This window comes from Canis lupus, chromosome 1, assembly GCF_011100685.1.
Source record: "Canis lupus familiaris isolate Mischka breed German Shepherd chromosome 1, alternate assembly UU_Cfam_GSD_1.0, whole genome shotgun sequence".
Taxonomy (NCBI): domain Eukaryota; kingdom Metazoa; phylum Chordata; class Mammalia; order Carnivora; family Canidae; genus Canis; species Canis lupus.
This window is the reverse complement of record NC_049222.1, coordinates 115,296,802-115,316,295: the sequence shown is the minus strand read 5'-3', so window position 1 is coordinate 115,316,295 and position 19,494 is coordinate 115,296,802. Positions and strand designations below refer to the sequence as shown.

Genomic DNA, 19,494 nt, shown 5'->3' with positions numbered 1-19,494 from the left:
AAGTGCTTTGCAGATCCTAAAATATCTACTACAGTTTAGAAGCCCTCTTTGGTGGCTGAAGACACATTTCAGGCTATTCACTTATTCTTGGTCAGAGGATCTGAGGATCTCCCCTCTTTTTTTCAGACTGCAAATATTTTTGTATGTATCTTGAAAGGTCATCCATCTAAAATGTATAATTCAATGGCAGGGTTTTTTAGGCATATCCACAGAATTGTGCAACTATAACTACAATCTAATTTTAGAACATTTTAATCACCCCAAAAAAGAAACCCTGTGCCCTTCAGCAGTCACTTCCCATTTCCCCCATCCAGGGCCCTGGCAACTGCTAATCTACTTTCTGCCTCTATAGATTTGCCTATTCTGGACACTTTGTATAAATGGAATTGTCTAATAGATGATCTTCAAAAGGCTTTTCTTTTATAAGGAAAATTACTTTTCCTTTTGTAATAACAAATCACAATGTCATTATCACTCCTAACCAAAAAGGGAATAAAAACAAAACTGAAAGTATCCACAAGTTCTTTAAATCACCAAATATTTAGTCAATGTTCACATTTACAAATCTCAGATATTTCGCTTATAATTTAAAAAATATTTTCTCAGGGCATCTGGGTGGCTCAGTTGGTTGAGAGTCTACTCTTGGTTTCAGCTCAGGTCATGGTCTCAGGGTAGTGAGATCGAGCCCTGAGCCAGACTCTGCCATGGGAATGGAGCCTGCTTAAGTTTCTCTCTCCCTCTCCCTCTTCCTCCCTGTTCCCCCCGACCCTACTCTCCAGTAAATAGGGGCACCTGGGTGGCTCAGTCTGTTAAGCAGTCAACTCTTGATTTCGACTCAGGTCATGATCTCAGGGTCCTGGGATGGAGCCCAATGTGAGTCTCCACACTCCATACTCCATGGAATATGCTTGTTCCTCTCTCTCTGCTCCTCCTCTGGCTCTCACTCTCTCTCAAGTAAATAAATGAATAAATATCTTTTTAAAAATAAATAAATCTTAAAAAATAAAAAATGTTTTCCGAACCAAGATCCAAACAGGGTCCACCCATTGCAATTGGCTGATATCTCTTCAAACCTCCTTGTATCAACTGCTTCCCCTCTAGCACTTTTCCTTTACTTTGTAGTTGATCTGCTGGAGACCCAGGTTTTTGGCTGCAATAGAGAAGCACTCTCTGATAGAAATACAATGTGAGCAGGGTGCCTGGAGGGCTCAGTTGGTAGAACCTACAGCCCTTGATCTCAGGATTCTGAGTTTCAGCCCCACCTTGGGGATAGAGTTTACTTTTAAAAAACTAGAAATGCAGGGGCACCTGGGTGGCTCAGTAGTTGAGCATCTGTCTTCGGCTCAGGTCGTGATCCCGGGGTCCTGGGATTGAGTCCCACATCGGGCTCCCTGCAGGAGCCTGCTTCTCCCTCTGCCTGTGTCTCTGCCTCTCTGTGTGTGTCTCTCATGAATAAATAAATAAATAAAATCTTTTTTAAAAAATAAATTAATTAAAAAACCTATTCAACATCTTACATTCTTTTTTTCATGCTAAGTCTTTGAAATCCAGGATGCAAATCTCAATTTGCTCCAGCCTCCATTCAAGGACTTAGCAGCTGCAAGTGGCCCTTGGCTCTCATTGGAAAGTGCCTGTCCTGTTTGTAGAGTTTCCCACAGTTTCTATCTGGCCTAGATAAACTTGTAGTGTCACTTAACGTGCTCCTTCTTCCCCTCTGTTTCCTGTAAACTGAGACTTAGAAGCCCATCAGATGCAGGTTGGTTTGTTTTGTCGGCACATCCTCTGTGGAGATGCATACATTCAACAGGAGGCAAATCTTTTCCTGTTATTTCGCCTTTGGTTTGGTCAGCAGCTACCCATGTTCAATACCCAGACACATTAGTGTACTAGAGATCACAAAATGACAATATTCTCTCCCTCTCTCTTTTTTATTTTTATTTTTAAATCTTTTTATAAGACTTTATTTATTCATGAGAAATGGAGAGAGAGAGAAGAGGCAGAGACACAGGCAGAGGGAGAAGCAGGCTCCAAGCAGGGAGCCCGACGTGGGACTCGATCCTGGGTCTCCAGGATCACGCCCTGGACCAAAGGCGGCGCTACACCGCTCAGCCACCGCTGAGCTATCCCTCCCTCTCTCTTTTTTAAAAAAAATTCTCATTTCTAAGTGTTTGACCATTTACCAAGCATTGCATGGTTTTGTAAACACAAAGCTTCATAGGATTCCCAAATGCTTTACAAATATGTGTTTCACAACATGCTTTTTGGTTTCTTTATGGTTTATTAATTTTTTAAAAAGACTTAATTTATTTATTCATGAGAGACACAGAGAGAGAGAGAGAGAGAGAGAGAGAGGCAGAGACACAGGAAGAGGGAGAAGCAGGCTCCATGAAGAGAGTCCAATGTGGGACTCGATCCTGGGACTCGAGGATCACTCCCTGAGCCAAAGGCAGACACTCAACTGCTGAGCCACCCAAGCAACCCATCTTTATGGTTTAAAAGGCAAATTCAGGATTTAAATTTTTTTAAAGATTTTATTTATTTATTCATGAGAGACACAGAGAGACAGAGACATAGGGAGAGGGAGAAGAAGGTTCCCCACAGGGAGCCCGATGCAGGACTCAGTCTCCAGACCTGGGATCAGGCCCTGAGCTGAAGGCAGATGCTCCACCACTGAGCCACCCAAGTGCCTCAAGTTCAGGATTTTTAAAAGGACTTTTTAATTTTCAAAAATTATAATAAAGGGACAGACTCTTCTCTGATTTCAAGATGCTTAATTCACTTGATAAATGTGTCCTGAGCATCTACCATGTGTAACAGCAAGTAAAACAGAGTCCCCACCATCAGAGCAGACAGCCCAGTGGGGGGTGAAAATAACTAAAGAGGGCCTCCTGGCTCCGCTCAGTGGGTTAAGCATCCAACTCTTGATTTCAGCTTGGCCCATGATCAGGGTTGTAAGGTCCAGCCCCGCAGCTCTGGGCATAGAACCTGCTTAAGATTCTCTCTCTGCTCCTCCCCCTCCCGCTCTTTAAAAAATAAAAGAACTGAACAAAATAATTTCAGTTCTGAAAGGAATTTGCAGTCTGAAGGAAATAAGCAGGGTGGCATGCGAGAGAGCATGGGTAGAATAAGCCCAGTAAACTGGGTGGTTGGTGAAGGCCTTTGAGAAAAGGACATTGAAGCTGAGAGCTGAAATGTGCCACGTGGAGGTGGGGGAGGGTGTGGCATCCCAGACAAAGGGACAGCAAGTCTAAATGCTGAAAGGTGGGAACCAGAGGGACGGCAAGAGGGCCAGCATGACTGGTGAGGGCTGTTGATGGGGACAATGGGAGAGGTAAAGTGCAAGACGGGAGGGAGGCAGCAGGCATGCAGTGCCAGGTTGACTGTGGGGAACACTCAAATTTTTAACCTGAATGAGATGGAGCCAAGGGACGATTCTGAGCAGGGAGGGGTTATGTCCTTAGATGTTTATAGGGTCCCCCTGGCCCTGTGTGGGGGAACAGACTGGGGGGGCGGGCCAAGGGGGACCAGGGACAACAGGGAAGAGGTTGCTATGAAAGTCCAGTGGGAAACAGCATGGGACAAAATCAGGGTGGGGCCAGAGAGGGGGCAGATGTGTGTGGGTTCTTGATCTGTGAAAGCAGAGCTGACAGATTTGCTGATGAATCAGGTGTGGGCGGTGAGATTAAAAAAGAGGAATCAAGGATGACTCAAAGGTTTTAGCTTAAGCAGCTGGGTGGGTAGCAATGCTATTCCTGAGATGGGTAAGACAGTGGGAGGAGAGGTTTTGAAATCAAAAGTTCAGTTTGAACCATTTCCAGTTTGGGGTATAGATCCACAAAAAAAAAAAAAAAAAAAAAAAAAAAAAAAAAAAAAAAAAGTTGGGTAGGGGCTTCAGCTGTTAAGTGTCTTTATTTTGGGGAGAAGTTAGGGTGAGGTGTAAACTGGACAATCATTGGTGTGGGATAATGTCCATAGAGCCTTTGGCCTCAATGATATCTCCATGGAGAGTGTATGTCTCAAGAAAGGGGTGCAGATTCCAGGCCTGGTGCACCCAACCATTAAAATTCTGGAATAAAGGAGGACTCCAGCATAGGGAACTGATAGCAGGCAGAGAACAAGGGGGAGTGGGCATATGGACGATGACAAAAAGAGAGCCACAAATCACAAGAGCAGAGTCCAAGACTGAATGGAGGGGATGGAGTCCCAGGCTTCCCCCTAGGGAGAGGGTCTTTTAAGAAGGGGCAGTGTCACACTGCATCATAAGGGGAGGAGGCAGGTCGGTGCACTGAGGGTAGATGGTGAAGAGTTCCTGTGTGATTATGTCTCCACATTCTGTGGTTTCTAGAGCCCTTCATGATTTGCAAAGCATGTTACTCATTTAGAAAGCATTTTGCAAAGTTCTTGGCTACAAAGCACTTTTTCGAGCCAGAAGATTTCGCTTCTGTTCATACCTCAGAGCAGCATTTCACAAACTGCATGCTGCCATTCATCTGTGGGCCACAAAATTAATTAAGTCATGACCAGCATCCTTAAAAATAAAATAGACTAGAACACTGCAGAATGTGTTGCATAGTGAAAGTCAGAATTGTCTCATGAGCCCCCTTCTTTTGAGTCACACCATAAAATGCATTCTTACTGTGAGTGCAGTCAAAACATTTGAAAAACTGCTCAAGGGAACTTCTTGTAAAAAGTACATGGGAGAGCAATACAAGACTGTTCAATGAAAGTGTTGTCTGTAAAAAACAACAACAACAACAACAACAACAAAAAACCCCCCCACAAAACCAAAAACTGGAAACAACCTAAATGTCCAGTATCAGAAAGATATATAGTGTTAGATCTATAAAAAATACTATACAGCAGTTAAAATAAATTCATTTGATATATATATCAACATGGATAGATATTGAAAACCTACAATCAAGTGAAAAAAGCAAGTTTCAAATTATATGATTATGATAGCAATTCTTTAAAAAAATGCACAGGATACTATGTATTTTTGTGACAAAAATGCCAGGATATAGGTAGTAGAAGTACTGACACAGGTTTGGAAGGATATTATCAACTCCAGGATCGTGGTTACTTTGGGAGAGGGTGGGGGTGGCCAGGAGGGGAACGGACCAAAAATACACAGAAGGCTCCAATCATACCTGCAATGTTTTAGCTCTTAAATATATAGCATTAAAAAAAATGTATCAGCATGAGCATTTAAATCTGGGGTGATGAGCATATGGCTATTTCCAGTTGAAATTCAGAGCTCTCCCTGGTGTCAAGTGTCAATTATGTACTTGCTGGAAGAGGGTGGGGGTAGCACAAAAGGGCTTCGGGGAAGGTTTGGGGTGGGAAGTGACGTGTGTATCAGTCAGGGCCCTAGCCTCAAGGGCCTGGCCTGCAGAAGAGAGGAGTTACCTAACTTGGAGATAGAAGCAGCTGTGCGGGCAGGGCTGCAGGACTGACTTTGAGGGAGACACAGGACCAGCTCAGGGAGGAAGTGAGGGAAAGAGATGCCACAGCTCCATTCTCTTCCTGTTCCCTGACCCCAACTGGATAGACCCTGCCTACACTCTCAGGGTCCCAGAGAGCCTGTGGGGCAGCCCATGGGTGCCATCAAGCAGGGAGGGTAGACAGCAGGCCTGCATGGCACACGGAGAGCCTAGGGGCAGCATTTCTTTTTACATTTTATTTATTTATTTATTTATTTATTTATTTATTTACTTATTTATTTATTTACTTATTATTTATGACATACAGAGAGAGAGGCAGAGACATAGGCAGAGGGAGAAGCAGGCTCCATGCAGGGAGCCCGATGCGGGACTCGATCCCAGGACCCAGGATGGCGACCTGAGCCAAAGCCAACCACTGTGAAGCCCCCCTTTTGGGGATCCTTCACATGAAACCTCTCCCAGGAAACTGAATCTCTCTTGCCAGGAACAGTCCTATAGCTTGACTCCTGGGCTCTGTGCTGCCCTTTGGATATTCAAGTGATCACTAAGGTCATCTCTCAGACCACACACTCAGGCGTCCCGGGGGCAGCATTTCTTTACCAATTACTACACAAGTGCTGAGTCTCCTCAGTTCACATCTTGCCATCTCTGAAAAAGGAATGTGTCTTACAGGAGACGGTGGCTCAGCTTTGTGGAAATACAGCCTCCTGGTATCTATTTTATTTTATTTTATTTTATTTTATTTTATTTTATTTTATTTTAGCCTCCTGGTATTTTAATTAGTGGGACAGCCCCATCTGTGCCAACCTTCCGGGTGTCGGCCTTGGGTGCTGCTTATGATTCTGGAATTTTCTGTCGTTATGAAAAGTCCACAACTGGGGCAGCCCCGGTGGCGCAGCGGTTTAGCGCCGCCTGCAGCCCAGGGCGTGATCCTGGAGACCCTGGATCGAGTCCCACATCGGGCTCCTGGTGCATGGAGCCTGCTTCTCTCTCTGCTTGTGTCTCTGCCTCTCATTCTCTCTCTGTGTCTCTATGAGTAAATAAATAAAATCTTAAAAAAAAAAAAAAGTCCACAACTGTTTCGAGAAGAACCCCCGTGACCTCTCCCGCTCACCCCGCCCGCCCCAGGCTATGGACAGCCAGAAGCAGTTCACAGGCCCAGAGATCCAGTTCCTGCTTTCCTGCTCCGAGGCCGATGAGAACGAGATGATCAACTGCGAGGAGTTCGCCAACCGCTTCCAGGAGCCCGCCCGCGACATCGGCTTCAACGTGGCGGTGCTGCTGACCAACCTGTCGGAGCACGTGCCGCACGACCCGCGCCTGCGCAACTTCCTGGAGCTGGCCGAGAGCATCCTGGAGTACTTCCGGCCCTACCTGGGCCGCATCGAGATCATGGGCGCCTCGCGCCGCATCGAGCGGATCTACTTCGAGATCTCGGAGACCAACCGCACCCAGTGGGAGATGCCCCAGGTGGGCGGGCCTGCGCACGTGCATGCTCGCCTCCCCCGCTTCGGCGCACGCTCCTCGCACGCCTGGGCCCCGCGTCGTGGGTGCCCGCTTTGTGCACCCGCTGTGCGGGCCCTGGGGGGGCCCTCGCTCCGCCCATGCAAGCCCAGGCCCGCCCCTTGCACACATGTTATGGGCCCTACTGTGCCCTTGCACGTCCCCGGGTCTCCCCACCTCTTGCAGATTTACCCTTCGCTCATGCAGCAGCATCGCTGTGCCCTCACTGGCTGCTTGAACACCATGCCTGCCACTTGCACACCCACTCTGGGAGCTCTAGCATGTCCTTACAGTTCTGTTGCAACCACACCCACACCGTCACATACTGGAACACATTGGTTATACTTGGTTATACACCCCTTGCTCATCCGCCCAGCAGCTCCTGGTGTGCCCTCTCTTGGCTGTGGCCTACCCATGCCCTCTCTTCTGTACACTCACCTTGGGGGCTCCGGGGTGCCTTGCTATGCTGGCCTGCCCCTCACCAGTCAGCACATGGGCCTGCAAATGCTCTCTAAGGTCCTGGCACATGACATCCACTTCTTTGGGGTTCACTCGTGGGTGTACATCCCTTGTACACTCACCCTGAAGATACAGTCCTGGCACACCACATGGTTGTCCACCCCTCACTGATTCACTCCTCCCCCACATGCCCTCTCTGGCATGCCCATGATCACCTGTGCACACTTGGACCACCCTCCTGCTCACCCACAAGAGCACCTGAGTGTCGTTGGCGGCCAGGCCTACTCCTCAGCCTGATATGTGCTAACTCAGCCCATCTCATGCCCGCCCACTAATGTCTGAATGCCTCTTACACACTCGCTTGCCCCAAGAGTATGCTCATGTAGCCGTGGCAGGCCCCCAGCCCACCTCACACTTGGCTTGCTCATAGCTCCTATTCCCTATTCTCTGGGACTCTCAGGTGCCCCTCACACACTCAGCCTCTAGCCCTGACTCTGTTGCCCTGGTGGCCCTCCTGCTCACACACACTGCATGCCCCTTACACCCACACTTCCCATTTGTTCCTCACCTGCACATTCCTCCACATGCTCTTGCACACTGCTTCCCATCTCACACTTGTAGCCCATGAGGCTTTCACTCCCATCACCTCTTCAACAACTGGGCTGCTCATGTCTCCTCGGTGACACCTGGTTCAAGCACACTCGGGCTTATGTACCACACTGAACCCTGTCCTCATATTCTGGGTCTTACTGCACTGGCTCCTGAGTCCCCCTTGCACACTCATGCTTGCCTCACATGCACTGATGCTAGGAATCGTAGGCCCCTCCCACACTAACACTACTCTCTGGTTTGGGCCCCAGGCCCCCTGCATAGCTGCCCTGTGTGCCCATGTCCACCGTGTACACTTAAGCCCCACACGGCCACATATTTCCCAGATCCTTCTGTATTGCCACCCAATTCCTCCCTTAGTCCCTGGTGCCCTCTCACAAGGCTCTTGCACGTCAGCCCCCTCACATACTCCCAGGATCCCTCCAGACTTTGCACATTCCCCTGTGCCCCCTGGGGCCCGATTGCATACTCCCCACCATCACCATCCTGGCACTCAGGATGTCTCCCACGTCCCTTCATCTACAGGAAGCCCCGGCTCACCACCCGCCCTTCACCCTCTGGCTCCTGCCGTGGGAGCTCCACCCACCTCCTCCCGGTCCCCACCTCTCACGTGCTCCCCACATGCACGCTCTTTCTTAGTGTCCTTCCTCCAGACACCCGCCGCTGCCTGCTTGCCCCCTCCCATTCCCACTTTCTCCTTCTGGTCAAGTCCACGCATGCGGAGTGCACCTCCCCCGCTCTGCAGCCACGGAACAGCGCGCACTGTGTGGCATTTATTAGGCACCAGGCGCTGTTCTAATCCCTGGGCATCTATGAACCCATTGAATCCGCACACCAACCCTATAACTGAGGTCCCACTATTATCCCCCAGTTGTGGAGGGGGAAACGGAGGCCCCGAGGGTTACGTCTGAATCACCCAGCGACTCCGTGGCAGCATCGGGGTTGGAACCCAGACGGGCGGGCTGGCTGCAGGGCCTTTGCCCTCCACGCTCCATCTCTCGAAGGAGCGAACAGCATCGATTCCGGAGCCAGCTTGCGGGGAATTCGAATCCCCCCCCCCCCCCCCCGTCTGCCACCCCTGGGCCTCGGCCCCCCGGGGACGTGCCTTGCGAAGGCCCCCGTTTCCCCAGCTGCGAAATGGGGATCAGAGCCCGGCGCCCAGGAATGCTTGTGCACGCTCGGTGCGGGGCCCGCGGCCCACGCTCACCCCGGTGCCCCCCCGCGCCGCGCGCAGGTGAAGGAGTCCAAGCGCCAGTTCATCTTCGACGTGGTGAACGAGGGCGGCGAGTCCGAGAAGATGGAGCTGTTCGTGAGCTTCTGCGAGGACACCATCTTCGAGATGCAGATCGCCGCGCAGATCTCCGAGCCCGAGGGCGAGCCCGAGGCGGACGACGACGACGGCGCGGCCGAGGCGGGCGTCGAGGGCGCCGAGGAGGGCGCGGCGGGGCCCGAGGGCGCGGCGGGGCCGGCGGCGGCGGGCGTGACGGCGCGCGCGGCGGCCGCGGCGGCCCGGGCCCTGCGCGGCCTCAGCTACCGGAGCCTGCGGCGGCGCGTGCGGCGGCTGCGGCGGCTGACGGCGCGCGAGGCGGCCGCGGCGGTGGCGGCGCTGCTCTGGGCGGCGGTGGCGCGCGCGGCGGGCGCGGGCGCGGGGGCGGCGGCGGGCGCGCTGCGCCTGCTCTGGGGCTCGCTCTTCGGCGGCGGCCTGGTGGAGGGCGCCAAGAAGGTGACGGTGACCGAGCTCCTGGCCGGCATGCCCGACCCCACGGGCGACGAGGTGCACGGCGAGCAGCCGGCGGGGCCCGGCGGCGACGCGGACGGCGAGGGCGCGGGCGAGGGCGCGGACGGCGAGGCCGAGGGCGCGGGCGACGAGGAGGCGGCGGCGCACGAGGCCGGCCCCGGAGGCCCCGACGGGGCGGTGGCGGTGGCCGAGGGCGGCCCGTTCCGGCCCGAGGGGGCGGGCGGCCTCGGGGACATGGGCGACACGACGCCGGCGGAGCCGCCCACGCCCGAGGGCTCCCCCATCATCAAGAGGAAGCTGGGGGTGAGCGGCCCCCGGGGCGGGGCGGGGGGACGGGGGCTCGGAGACCGGGGGCGTAGGAGGGAGGACGGGAGCTCCGACGGGGAGGGAGGCCCAGACGGAGAGCCTGAGACATAGGCCCGCAGAGACAACCCAGAGACACAGACAGGGACCGGCGATGGGGAGCCGCGGAGCAGTGCACCCCGAGATGGAGCCCCGCCAGCGGCGGTGAAACAGGGAGTATTGCTGGGAGAGAGAGGTAAAGAGAGAGGAGAGACCCCGAAACCAAACTAGACGGGGAAACGGGGCCAGCACCGAGAACAGCCCGGGATGGAGTCAGGGAGCTGGGGGAGCCCCCCTCACAGAGGCACATGTTGTGGGGAATCAGTAGCCCACCTCCTCCGGCCCTCCGTGCCCCTGGGGGTGCCCCGGGGTGTCAAGGCGACGGGAAGCCCCGGGGAACAAGAACTGCATTGGAATCCGCCTGCCCCTGCACAGGGCTTTGGCAAGGCGCTCCACCTTTCCGAGCCTCAGTTTCCCCTCTGTGAAACGAGTCTTATAATCCCTCTTCTGATGGGAGGAGAGGAAAACGCAGGGGGAAATGACCAGGAAGGGACCCCGAGAGAGAGACAGGCAGATCAGCTCTGAGAGGCGCTGGGAGTGGGGGCTCCCCCCTGATGCTTGCCCTGCCGCCAGGTGGATGGAGAGGAAGAGGAGCTGCCCCCGGAGCCGGAGCCCGAGCCGGAGCCCGAGCCCGAGAAAGCTGAGTGAGTAGCCTTGGAGTCCAAGGGGCCCGGCCCCTCTCATTGCCTCCCTCCTGGACTGGGAGCCTCTTGAGGTCACCTGTGCCCTCAGCGTCACCCAGACGGGGACGGGGCCCAGAGGATGGGCTCTGTCAAAGGGAGAGGAGAAATGAAGGCTCCTCTCTTACCCCCAAGCCCTCCTGGGGGCTGTTCCTCTGCCCAGAATGCTTTCTCCCATGTTCATCTCAGTCTTCCTCTTTCCTGTTTTGGCTCACTGTCTCCTTCTCCAGGAAGCTTACCTTCACACACACACACACACACACACACACACACACACACACCAGCCACCAAGTCGAAGAGGTGTTTCTGGGCCCTCACACACCCCTGAGCTTCCCCCATCCCAGCCCGGACCTCTCTGGGCTGTGCTGCCTGGTGACCATTGGACTGAGCCCCATGAAGGCAGTGACTCCTCACCATGTTCCCGACACCATCTAGACCTGGGCCAAGGATGGGGTAGGCCCCCGGCACATAGCTCTGAGTGATTGAAGGGATTGCCCCGGGCACCTCCTCATTTTCCATGTCTTGCCCTGCAGTGCTGAGAATGGGGAGAAGGAAGAAGTCCCCGAGCCCCCACCAGAGCCCCCCAAGAAGACAGCACCTCCTCCACCCCCTCCAAAGAAGGAGGAGGCTGGAGGCGCAGGCTTGGAATTCTGGGGAGAACTGGAAGTGCAGAGGGTGAAGTTCTTGGTGAGGACCAAGCAAGGGCTTGCTGACACTTCCTGTCCCAGGGAGACCCCTCGGGGCACTCACACCACCTCTTCTCTGCACCCTCCGTGTGAGCTCACCCATGCCAGGCTAATCTCTCAGGCCTGAGGGCAGAGATGTCCCCAGACGGAGTCAGGACCTGGTCACAGGGCAGCATTTTGGGTGGTCCCCCGCTTGGCTCCTCAGCCTCTCCTGCTCAAGACCCTTATTCCAGCCTCCATACCTTTGCTCACTTGGGGCCACCTGCCCAGGCTTCCCACCCCCATCCACTCTCCAGTGCTAAACCCAGCCGAGGCCTGTCTCTTGGCTCTCTCAGCCTTTGGGTCAGAGCCACCACACCAGTCCCAGCCCCTCCTGTTCGAGCTTGAGGGGAGAACTCCTCTCCTCATCCAAGCCAGGAAGAAGGGAGGGAGTTTAGGGTTCAGGGCTCCACCTGTCCTGCCTCCTGTCCAGGCCCAGCCTGACATGAGGGGCTGAAGGAAACATGTTGGGAGGAAGGTGGTCCAGCGAGGACGCGTGGGAAGAACGAGGGGCAGGGAGAGCGCTGGAGAGAGAGAGAGGGAGCGAGAGATGGAAGTAGGTGTCCTCTGCCTGGGGTACCGCGGACGGGGCAGCCTCACACAGGAAGCAGCATAGCAGGGTGGTCGGGAGCGTGGACTCTGGAGGTTGAGTGGCTGGCCTCAAACCTCTGGTCTCCCACTTCTTGGCTGTGTGGCCTTGAGCAAGGCCTCTCACCTCCCTGAGCCGTGGTGTTCTCATCTGTAAAATGAGCATATGGACCGTGCCCGCTTCATAGGGATGCGGTGAGAGCCACACAAGTTCGTAGATCTTGGTATACAGTAAGCACTCAATAACCACGAGGTTGTGGGACCAGATTGTGGACTGTCGGGTGGACGATGGGGTGAATTCCCCAGGGAAGAAGGTGGACTGTGAGTTCTTTCTCTTTCTCTCCTCATCTTAGAACTACCTCTCTCGGAACTTCTACACCCTGCGATTCCTTGCCCTCTTCTTGGCATTTGCCATCAACTTCATCCTGCTGTTTTATAAGGTGCTGGTCACCAGGGGCCAGGAGGATCCGGCGCTTATCCGGGCTGGGGGAGGGGCAGCTCACCCCCTACCAGGTTCTCCGGGCCCTCACAGTTGGACAGGGCGTTGGATTAGGGGTTCCTAGGGAGGATACTGGCTGGACACCTGGATCTTGGGGCCCCCAAAGGAGTCTGTGTGGGTATCTGGGTGCATCTGGGCGGATGCCTGCCTGGGTGCAGGAGTTACAGCAGGGAACCAGTTCAGGCTTCCATGCCCAGCTCTGCCACTCGCCAGCCCTGTGTCCCTGGGTGCAGGCCTTTGCCCCCCCCCGCACCCCCCCCCCCGCAACACACACTGAGTCAATTAAGCATATTTGCTTTCGCATAAGCTAACATTTGTAGGGAGGAGGAAAACGGGCAGCTCATGGAATGGAAGGAAAGGGCTAAGAACCAGGCCTCCTGAAAGACACAGCGCCCCGTGCGGTCTTGCCAGAGATCTAGATACCAGGACAGAGAAGCAGTTCAGGGGCTTCTGTGGGGTCGAATCCTGGCTCTAACACCCACTGGCTGTATGATATTAGGCAAGGGACTTAACCTCACCATGCCTCAATTTCCTCATCTGCAAAATGGGACAATGACAGTGTCTACCCCGGAGAGCTGTAGGAATTAAAAGAGGAGCAGCATGTGTAAAGCACTTAGGACAGTACTTGGCATATGGAAAGTGCTGTGGAAGTGTTAGCTGTGACGAATTTTAGGATTCACGTTAATAGTGGTGGTCAGTCTCTTTAAGGCTCCAGTGTCCAGTTGAATCAGCTGGAACTTAGTAATTCCATCAGTTCAATAGTCAAATTCCCAGGTCAGAGCCTGATTGGCTAGCTAGGGTTCCAGGCCCACCCTTCATCTTGATTGACAGTCTCATTGAGATTGTATCTGACAGGGGCCCCCAGACCAACCTCAGGTGTGGAGGCTATTAATTTTGATCGTGGGTTCCGGGTGAGACAGACCAGGGGCCAGGACGCCAGGGTCCCCATCCTGACCCACCTCTGCCCCCCTGCAGGTCTCAGACTCTCCACCAGGGGAGGACGACATGGAGGGCTCAGCAGCTGGGGACCTGTCAGGTGCAGGGTCTGGTGGCGGCTCAGGCTGGGGCTCGGGGGCCGGCGAGGAAGCAGAGGGCGACGAGGATGAGAACATGGTCTACTACTTCCTGGAGGAGAGCACGGGCTACATGGAGCCCGCCCTGCGTTGCTTGAGTCTCCTCCATACCCTGGTGGCCTTTCTTTGCATCATCGGCTACAACTGCCTCAAGGTGGGTCATGACCATGGTTCTGGGGCAGGGGCTGGGTGGGTGGGGTCTCCTCTGGTGGTTGGGACAGGGGACCTGGAGCCAGAGTCAGGGCCAGGGATCTGGGTACAGGACTGGGGTCTTCAGCAAGGACAGCGTTCAAACTGGGAACGAATGGGGGTCACAGTGGAGGAGCCAGGTCTTGTGACTATGGTAATTTGTGGATCAAGAGGCCAAATCTGTCATTGCAAATATTACTTTCTGTACGCTGATCAGTTGGTGAATGGAGGCCCGTGGGTGTCTGTGGGGTCTCAGACATAACATGGGTGCTAACAGGGGGGAAGTGGATTCTGACACAACGATGCCTGAGGTTTGTGATGCCCCCGAGAGCTTCAGTTTGGGGTCCATGGGGTCTATTTCAGCAAATATTTTTTTTAAAGATTTTACTCATTTAATAGAGAGACACCACAAGCAGGGGGAGGAGCAGAGGGAGAGGGAGAAGCAGGCTCCCCACTGAGCAGGGATCCCGATATGGGGCTCAATCCCAGAACCCTGAGGTCAGGACCTGAGCCAAAAGCAGACACTTAACTGTCTGAGCCACCGAGGTGTTCCTAAATTTCAGCAAATCTTGATACTTTGCTATGGGATGAATAGAGTTCTTTTGACTTAGGACTTTTGCATCTGCTGTTCCCTCTGCCCGGAATGCTTTGCCTTACTTTCAGATCCTTTTACCTGGCTCTGTTTTATTCATCCCCCTCCCTTGGGAAGCCCCAGAGTGCATCAGACACCACTTCTGGGCTCTCCTGACTTTCTCCCACCCCAGCCCTGATCCATCGGCCTACCTTTCCCCATTGCCACCCTGATTGCTTTGGGGAAGCTCCTCTGACCTGGGGTCTCACACTGGCTCTGGCAAGATCTCATGGTTCCCGCTGAGGCTTTGGTCTCCTCAGGTGCCTGACGCCCACCTCTGTACCTCCCTGCACAATCCAGGTGCCCCTGGTGATCTTTAAACGGGAAAAGGAGCTGGCCCGAAAGCTGGAGTTTGACGGCCTCTACATCACGGAACAGCCTGAGGATGATGACGTGAAGGGGCAATGGGACCGACTGGTGCTCAACACACCGTAAGGACTGGCCCCCCACCTCGGGGCGGGTGGGGGCACAGAACTGGGGTTCTACTCCAGGCCAGGCCTAGGCGTCAGAAGACTGAGGTTCCCTATCACTGGAGGCCCTGACTCAATGTCCCCAAGCCTCAGTCTTCCTCTCCATAATGCAGACAAACTTCTAGTGTGTTAAAGTACCTGTGGGGGTGCTGGTGACACACGGGGATCCCTGGGGCCCAGACCCTGGAGATTCTGGTTCAGTGAGTCTGGGGTGGGGCCCAGGAACCTGCATTTAAACTCCACCCCTGGGGATCCCTGGGTGGCTCAGCGGTTTAGCGCCTGCCTTTGGTCGGGAGTGTGATCCTGGATTCCTAGGATCGAGTCCCACATCAGGCTCCCTGCATGGAGCCTGCTTCTCCCTCTGCCTGTGTCTCTGCCTCTCTCTCTCTCTCTCTGTCTCTCATTGATAAATGGATAAAATCTTTAAAAAATAATAATAAACCCCACCCCTACATGTGATTCCTACCCAGCTGCCATGAGTAAGCAATAGGAAATCATTGGGTTTTTAAATTGACCCCAGAGGATCCCTGGGTGGCGCAGCGGTTTGGCACCTGCCTTTGGCCCAGGGCGTGATCCTGGAGACCCGGGATCGAATCCCACGTCGGGCTCCCGGTGCATGGAGCCTGCTTCTCCCTCTGCCTATGTCTCTGCCTCTCTCTCTCTCTGTGACAATCATAAATAATAAATAAAAATTTAAAAAAAATAAATAAAATAAATTGACCCCAGAGAGGGAACGAGGGTGTGTGAGAGCAATGGGGTGGGATTCTGGACTCTCAAACTGCTCTCCCAGCCCATTCTGTCCCCGCCCCCCCCATCAAGTCCCATTTCATGTGTTCATACAGTGGGGCCTCCTCATTTCTGGAATAAGAACACCAGATCAAGTTCAAAGCCTGGGAATTCTTGGTCAAGTCACAGCCTCTCTGTGCCTCAGTTTCCTAATCTGTGACAGTAATAGCACCAAGGATCTTTTTTTTTTTATTATTCATGAGAGACACAGAGAGAGGCAGAAACATAGGCAGAGGGAGAAGCAGGCTCCCTGATGCGGGACTCAATCCCTAGACTGGGATCAAGCCGGGAGCCCAAGGCAGAGATGCTCAACCCCTGAGCCACCCAGGCGACCCGAGCACCAAGGCTCTTGTAACAATGAAATGAGCTCATGTAGTTTCTGGGCCACAGTGAGTCCTAAATGAGCATTGGAAGTTATTTTATGATGCGGTCCTGCCCAGGAGAAGTGATGTGAGGAGGGACAGAGGCCACACCAAGGACATCCTGTGCTCTGTCACCGTCTGAGGCACATCTAACTTCTACACATTCAAGTACACGTGCTTAACAGAGTCAAGGAGAAACATGTTTATTTTTAAAAAAATTTTTAACATTGTGTTTATTTATTTGAGGGGGGAGGGAGGAGCAGACTCCAGACACAGGGCTCCATCCCGGGACCGGAAACATGACCTGAGGGGAAACCAAGAGCTGGTGGCTTAACCAGCTGAGCTGCCAGGGTGCTCCAGAAACATCCGTTTAAGGTTGTGTTTGCCCAAGACCGTGACTTCTAAATACCATTTCCCACAAAAAGGAGCCAAGCTCCTTGGAGAAGATTTCAGGGCTGGGGCAGGGAGGTGCCATCGCCGAGGTCACCCTGTGTCAGAGAGGGCAGCGCGAGGACCTGCTGAAAGGACCCCCTGCCCGTGGAAGCGGCTCCCGCTGGACAAACCAGGGGACAGTGAGGAGCCGCGAATCCAAACACATCAAACACGCCTGAACCCGTGGATCCTTGATAACTCTCCACTCCAAACCCCACAAAACCCACTGGCCACCCTGCAGGATTTGAGGGCCTCCACTTGTGGGCCAGAATCATCCAGTAAGCTTCCACAAAATGGTGTGAGAAAGCACAGCAGTGCTCCGGAGCAAGACAGGCTGCTGGCTGGGAGCCCTCCCTGCCCTTCCCACGCAACAGCTGCCCCACGGGAGGGCCGTGTGGGGTCTTCCGCACATCCTGGCCCTGAAGGCACACCCGCGGCCTCTCCCAACATGGCGGCCTCCCCAAACACTGCAGGCTGCCCCCAACATGGCGGCCTCCCCAAACAGGGCAGACTGCCTCCAAACACGGCATCCTCCCCCAAACACGACAGGCTGCCCAAACACGGCGGCCTCCCCCAAACATGGTGTACACACACACTCCACACGGCAGGCTGCCCCCAACATGGCGGCCTCCCCCAATATGGCATCCTCCCCCAAACACAGCAGGCTGCCCTCCAACGTGGGGGGCTCCCCAAAATGGCGGGCTCCTCCAAAGATGGCGGTGGGGGCAATGGTTGACCTGGGGCAAACTTGACCTTGCAAGAGGTTTTTTTTTTCCCCCCTTATTTTTTTATTTGTTTATTTATTTATTTATTTATTTTTATTTTTTATTGGTGTTCAATTTGCCCACATATAGAATAACACCCAGTGCTCATCCCATCACGTGTCCCCCTCAGTGCCCGTCACCCACTCACCCCCAACCCCCGCCCACCTCCCTTTCTACCACCCCTAGTTCGTTTCCCAGAGTTAGGAGTCTCTCATGTTCTGTCTCCCTTTCTGATGTTTCCCACTTATTTTTTCTCCTTTCCCTTTTATTCCCTTTCACTATTTTTTATATTCCCCAAATGAATGAGACCATGTAATGTTTGTCCTTCTCCGATTGACGTATTTCATTCAGCATAATACCCTCCAGTTACATCCACGTCGAAGCAAATGGCAGGTATTTGTCGTTTCTAATGGCTGAGTAATAGCAAGCGTTCTTTAAAGCCCGAATCCAAGTGAGATACAACCGTACTGTGCGGGGTCCCCCATGAGAAAGCCATGGGAACTGCGACACCCTGGCCTGGCTGGCGACTCCTGCCCTTCCTGCCCTAACATCTCGGTCTCTCTCTCTCTCTCTCTCTCTCCCCGCCCCCCGCAGGTCTTTCCCCAGCAACTACTGGGACAAGTTTGTCAAGCGGAAGGTGAGGGTGACAACGTGGGTGGGAGGGTGGAAGGGCCTCCCGGGCTGGGTCCCCTGCTGTGCCACCTGGCCATCCCAGCCCCACAAGGGCTCGTGTTGTGTGCGACCTTGGGCAAGGGGCTGTGGCTCCCTGGGCAGCACCTCAGTTTGCCCATCTGGAAATGGGCGCAGTAGTCACACTTACTTGATGTGATACGTGCAACGGGCGTAGCATAGAGCCTGGCGCAGAGCGAGTACCAGTGAGTACCAGTGAAGAGGGAAGAGGGGGAGGTGAAGTGGGCCGTTCGGAGCGCACAGACTCTCGAGCTGAATGGCCTGCTTTTACCTCTCCCTGTGTCAGGCTTTCTGTGCCTCAGTTTCCCTCAGATTCAAAGTAAGGTTGTAAGAGGGCTGACCCCACGAAGCTGTTGCAAAGATTATATGGCCCACTGCATGGGCAGTATCTAGCACGTAGGAAAACCAGATCATTCGCTCAACAAGCATTTATCAAACACCTGCTGTGTGCCAGGAATCACTTTAGGGAGCTGGAATCCAGCGGCAAGCACGACACCGGAGCTGGCAAGACAGATGATGAGCACATTCATAGGGGGTTAGGTGATGATAATGTGCTACAAGAAGAAAAAGCAGTGAAGAGGGGAGCGTGTGCGTGTGCGTGTGCATGAGTGTGTGTGTTGGCCAGGAGGAGGCAGGAAAGGACACACTAGTTAATGAGGTGAAGGGGTGAATCAGGTAGAAATCTGGGGGAAGGGAAGCCTGGGTGGCTCAGTGGTTGAGCGTCTGTCTTCGGCTCAGGTGGTGAACCCGGGGTCCTGGGATCCAGTCCCCCATCGGGCTCCCTGCATGGAGCCTGCTTCTCCCTCTGCCTGTGTCTCTTCCCCTCTCTCTGTGCCTCTCATGAATAAATAAATAAAAATATTTTTTTAAAAAGAAAGAAATCTGGGGGAAGTGTCCTAGGCAGGGGCAACAGCCAGTGCAAACCCCCTGAGGCAGAAATGTCTGGTATATTTGAGGAACTGTGAGGAGGTCTGCGGGTCTGTATGGCGGAAGCAGAGTGAATGAGGGAGGTGAGTGGGAAAAGTTCACAGATGACAGCGGCCCGATTATAGAGGGTTCCTCGACTACCAATCTAATAATAATAAATTATCCCTATTAATGTGGCCAATGAATCAACTGAATCTTTATCACGTTTGGACCCTCCCCCTGAGGATCTGAAGAAAACTGGCCCTTCTCTCCAGGAAAAAATGCACCCCTAATTTCTCACACCAAGTTGAGAGTGTCTCCAGAAACCACCCCACACACACAAGGAGGCTGGGGCCCTCCCCCACTCCAGCTGCATCCCCACGGCCACATGCTCCCCTGTGCAGGTCCTGGACAAGCACGGCGACATCTACGGGCGGGAGCGGATCGCGGAGCTGCTGGGCATGGATCTGGCCACGCTGGAGATCACGGCCCACAACGAGCGTAAGCCTGAACCACCCCCCGGGCTGCTCACCTGGTGAGTCAG

General features: G+C 53.9%; 1 protein-coding gene across 1 annotated transcript in view; it reads left to right on the top strand.

The window, feature by feature from the left end:
• RYR1 (ryanodine receptor 1) overlaps positions 1–19,494 on the top strand; it is a 117,891-nt gene that overhangs the window by 94,160 nt on the left and 4,237 nt on the right. Inside the window, exons 89-97 of the mRNA XM_038528976.1 lie at positions 6,573–6,914; positions 9,250–10,056; positions 10,729–10,799; positions 11,369–11,522; positions 12,502–12,588; positions 13,623–13,874; positions 14,841–14,971; positions 17,949–17,991; positions 19,355–19,485. Coding sequence (XP_038384904.1) covers positions 6,573–6,914; positions 9,250–10,056; positions 10,729–10,799; positions 11,369–11,522; positions 12,502–12,588; positions 13,623–13,874; positions 14,841–14,971; positions 17,949–17,991; positions 19,355–19,485 — 2,018 coding nt within the window. The remainder of the gene's footprint in view (positions 1–6,572; positions 6,915–9,249; positions 10,057–10,728; positions 10,800–11,368; positions 11,523–12,501; positions 12,589–13,622; positions 13,875–14,840; positions 14,972–17,948; positions 17,992–19,354; positions 19,486–19,494) is intronic.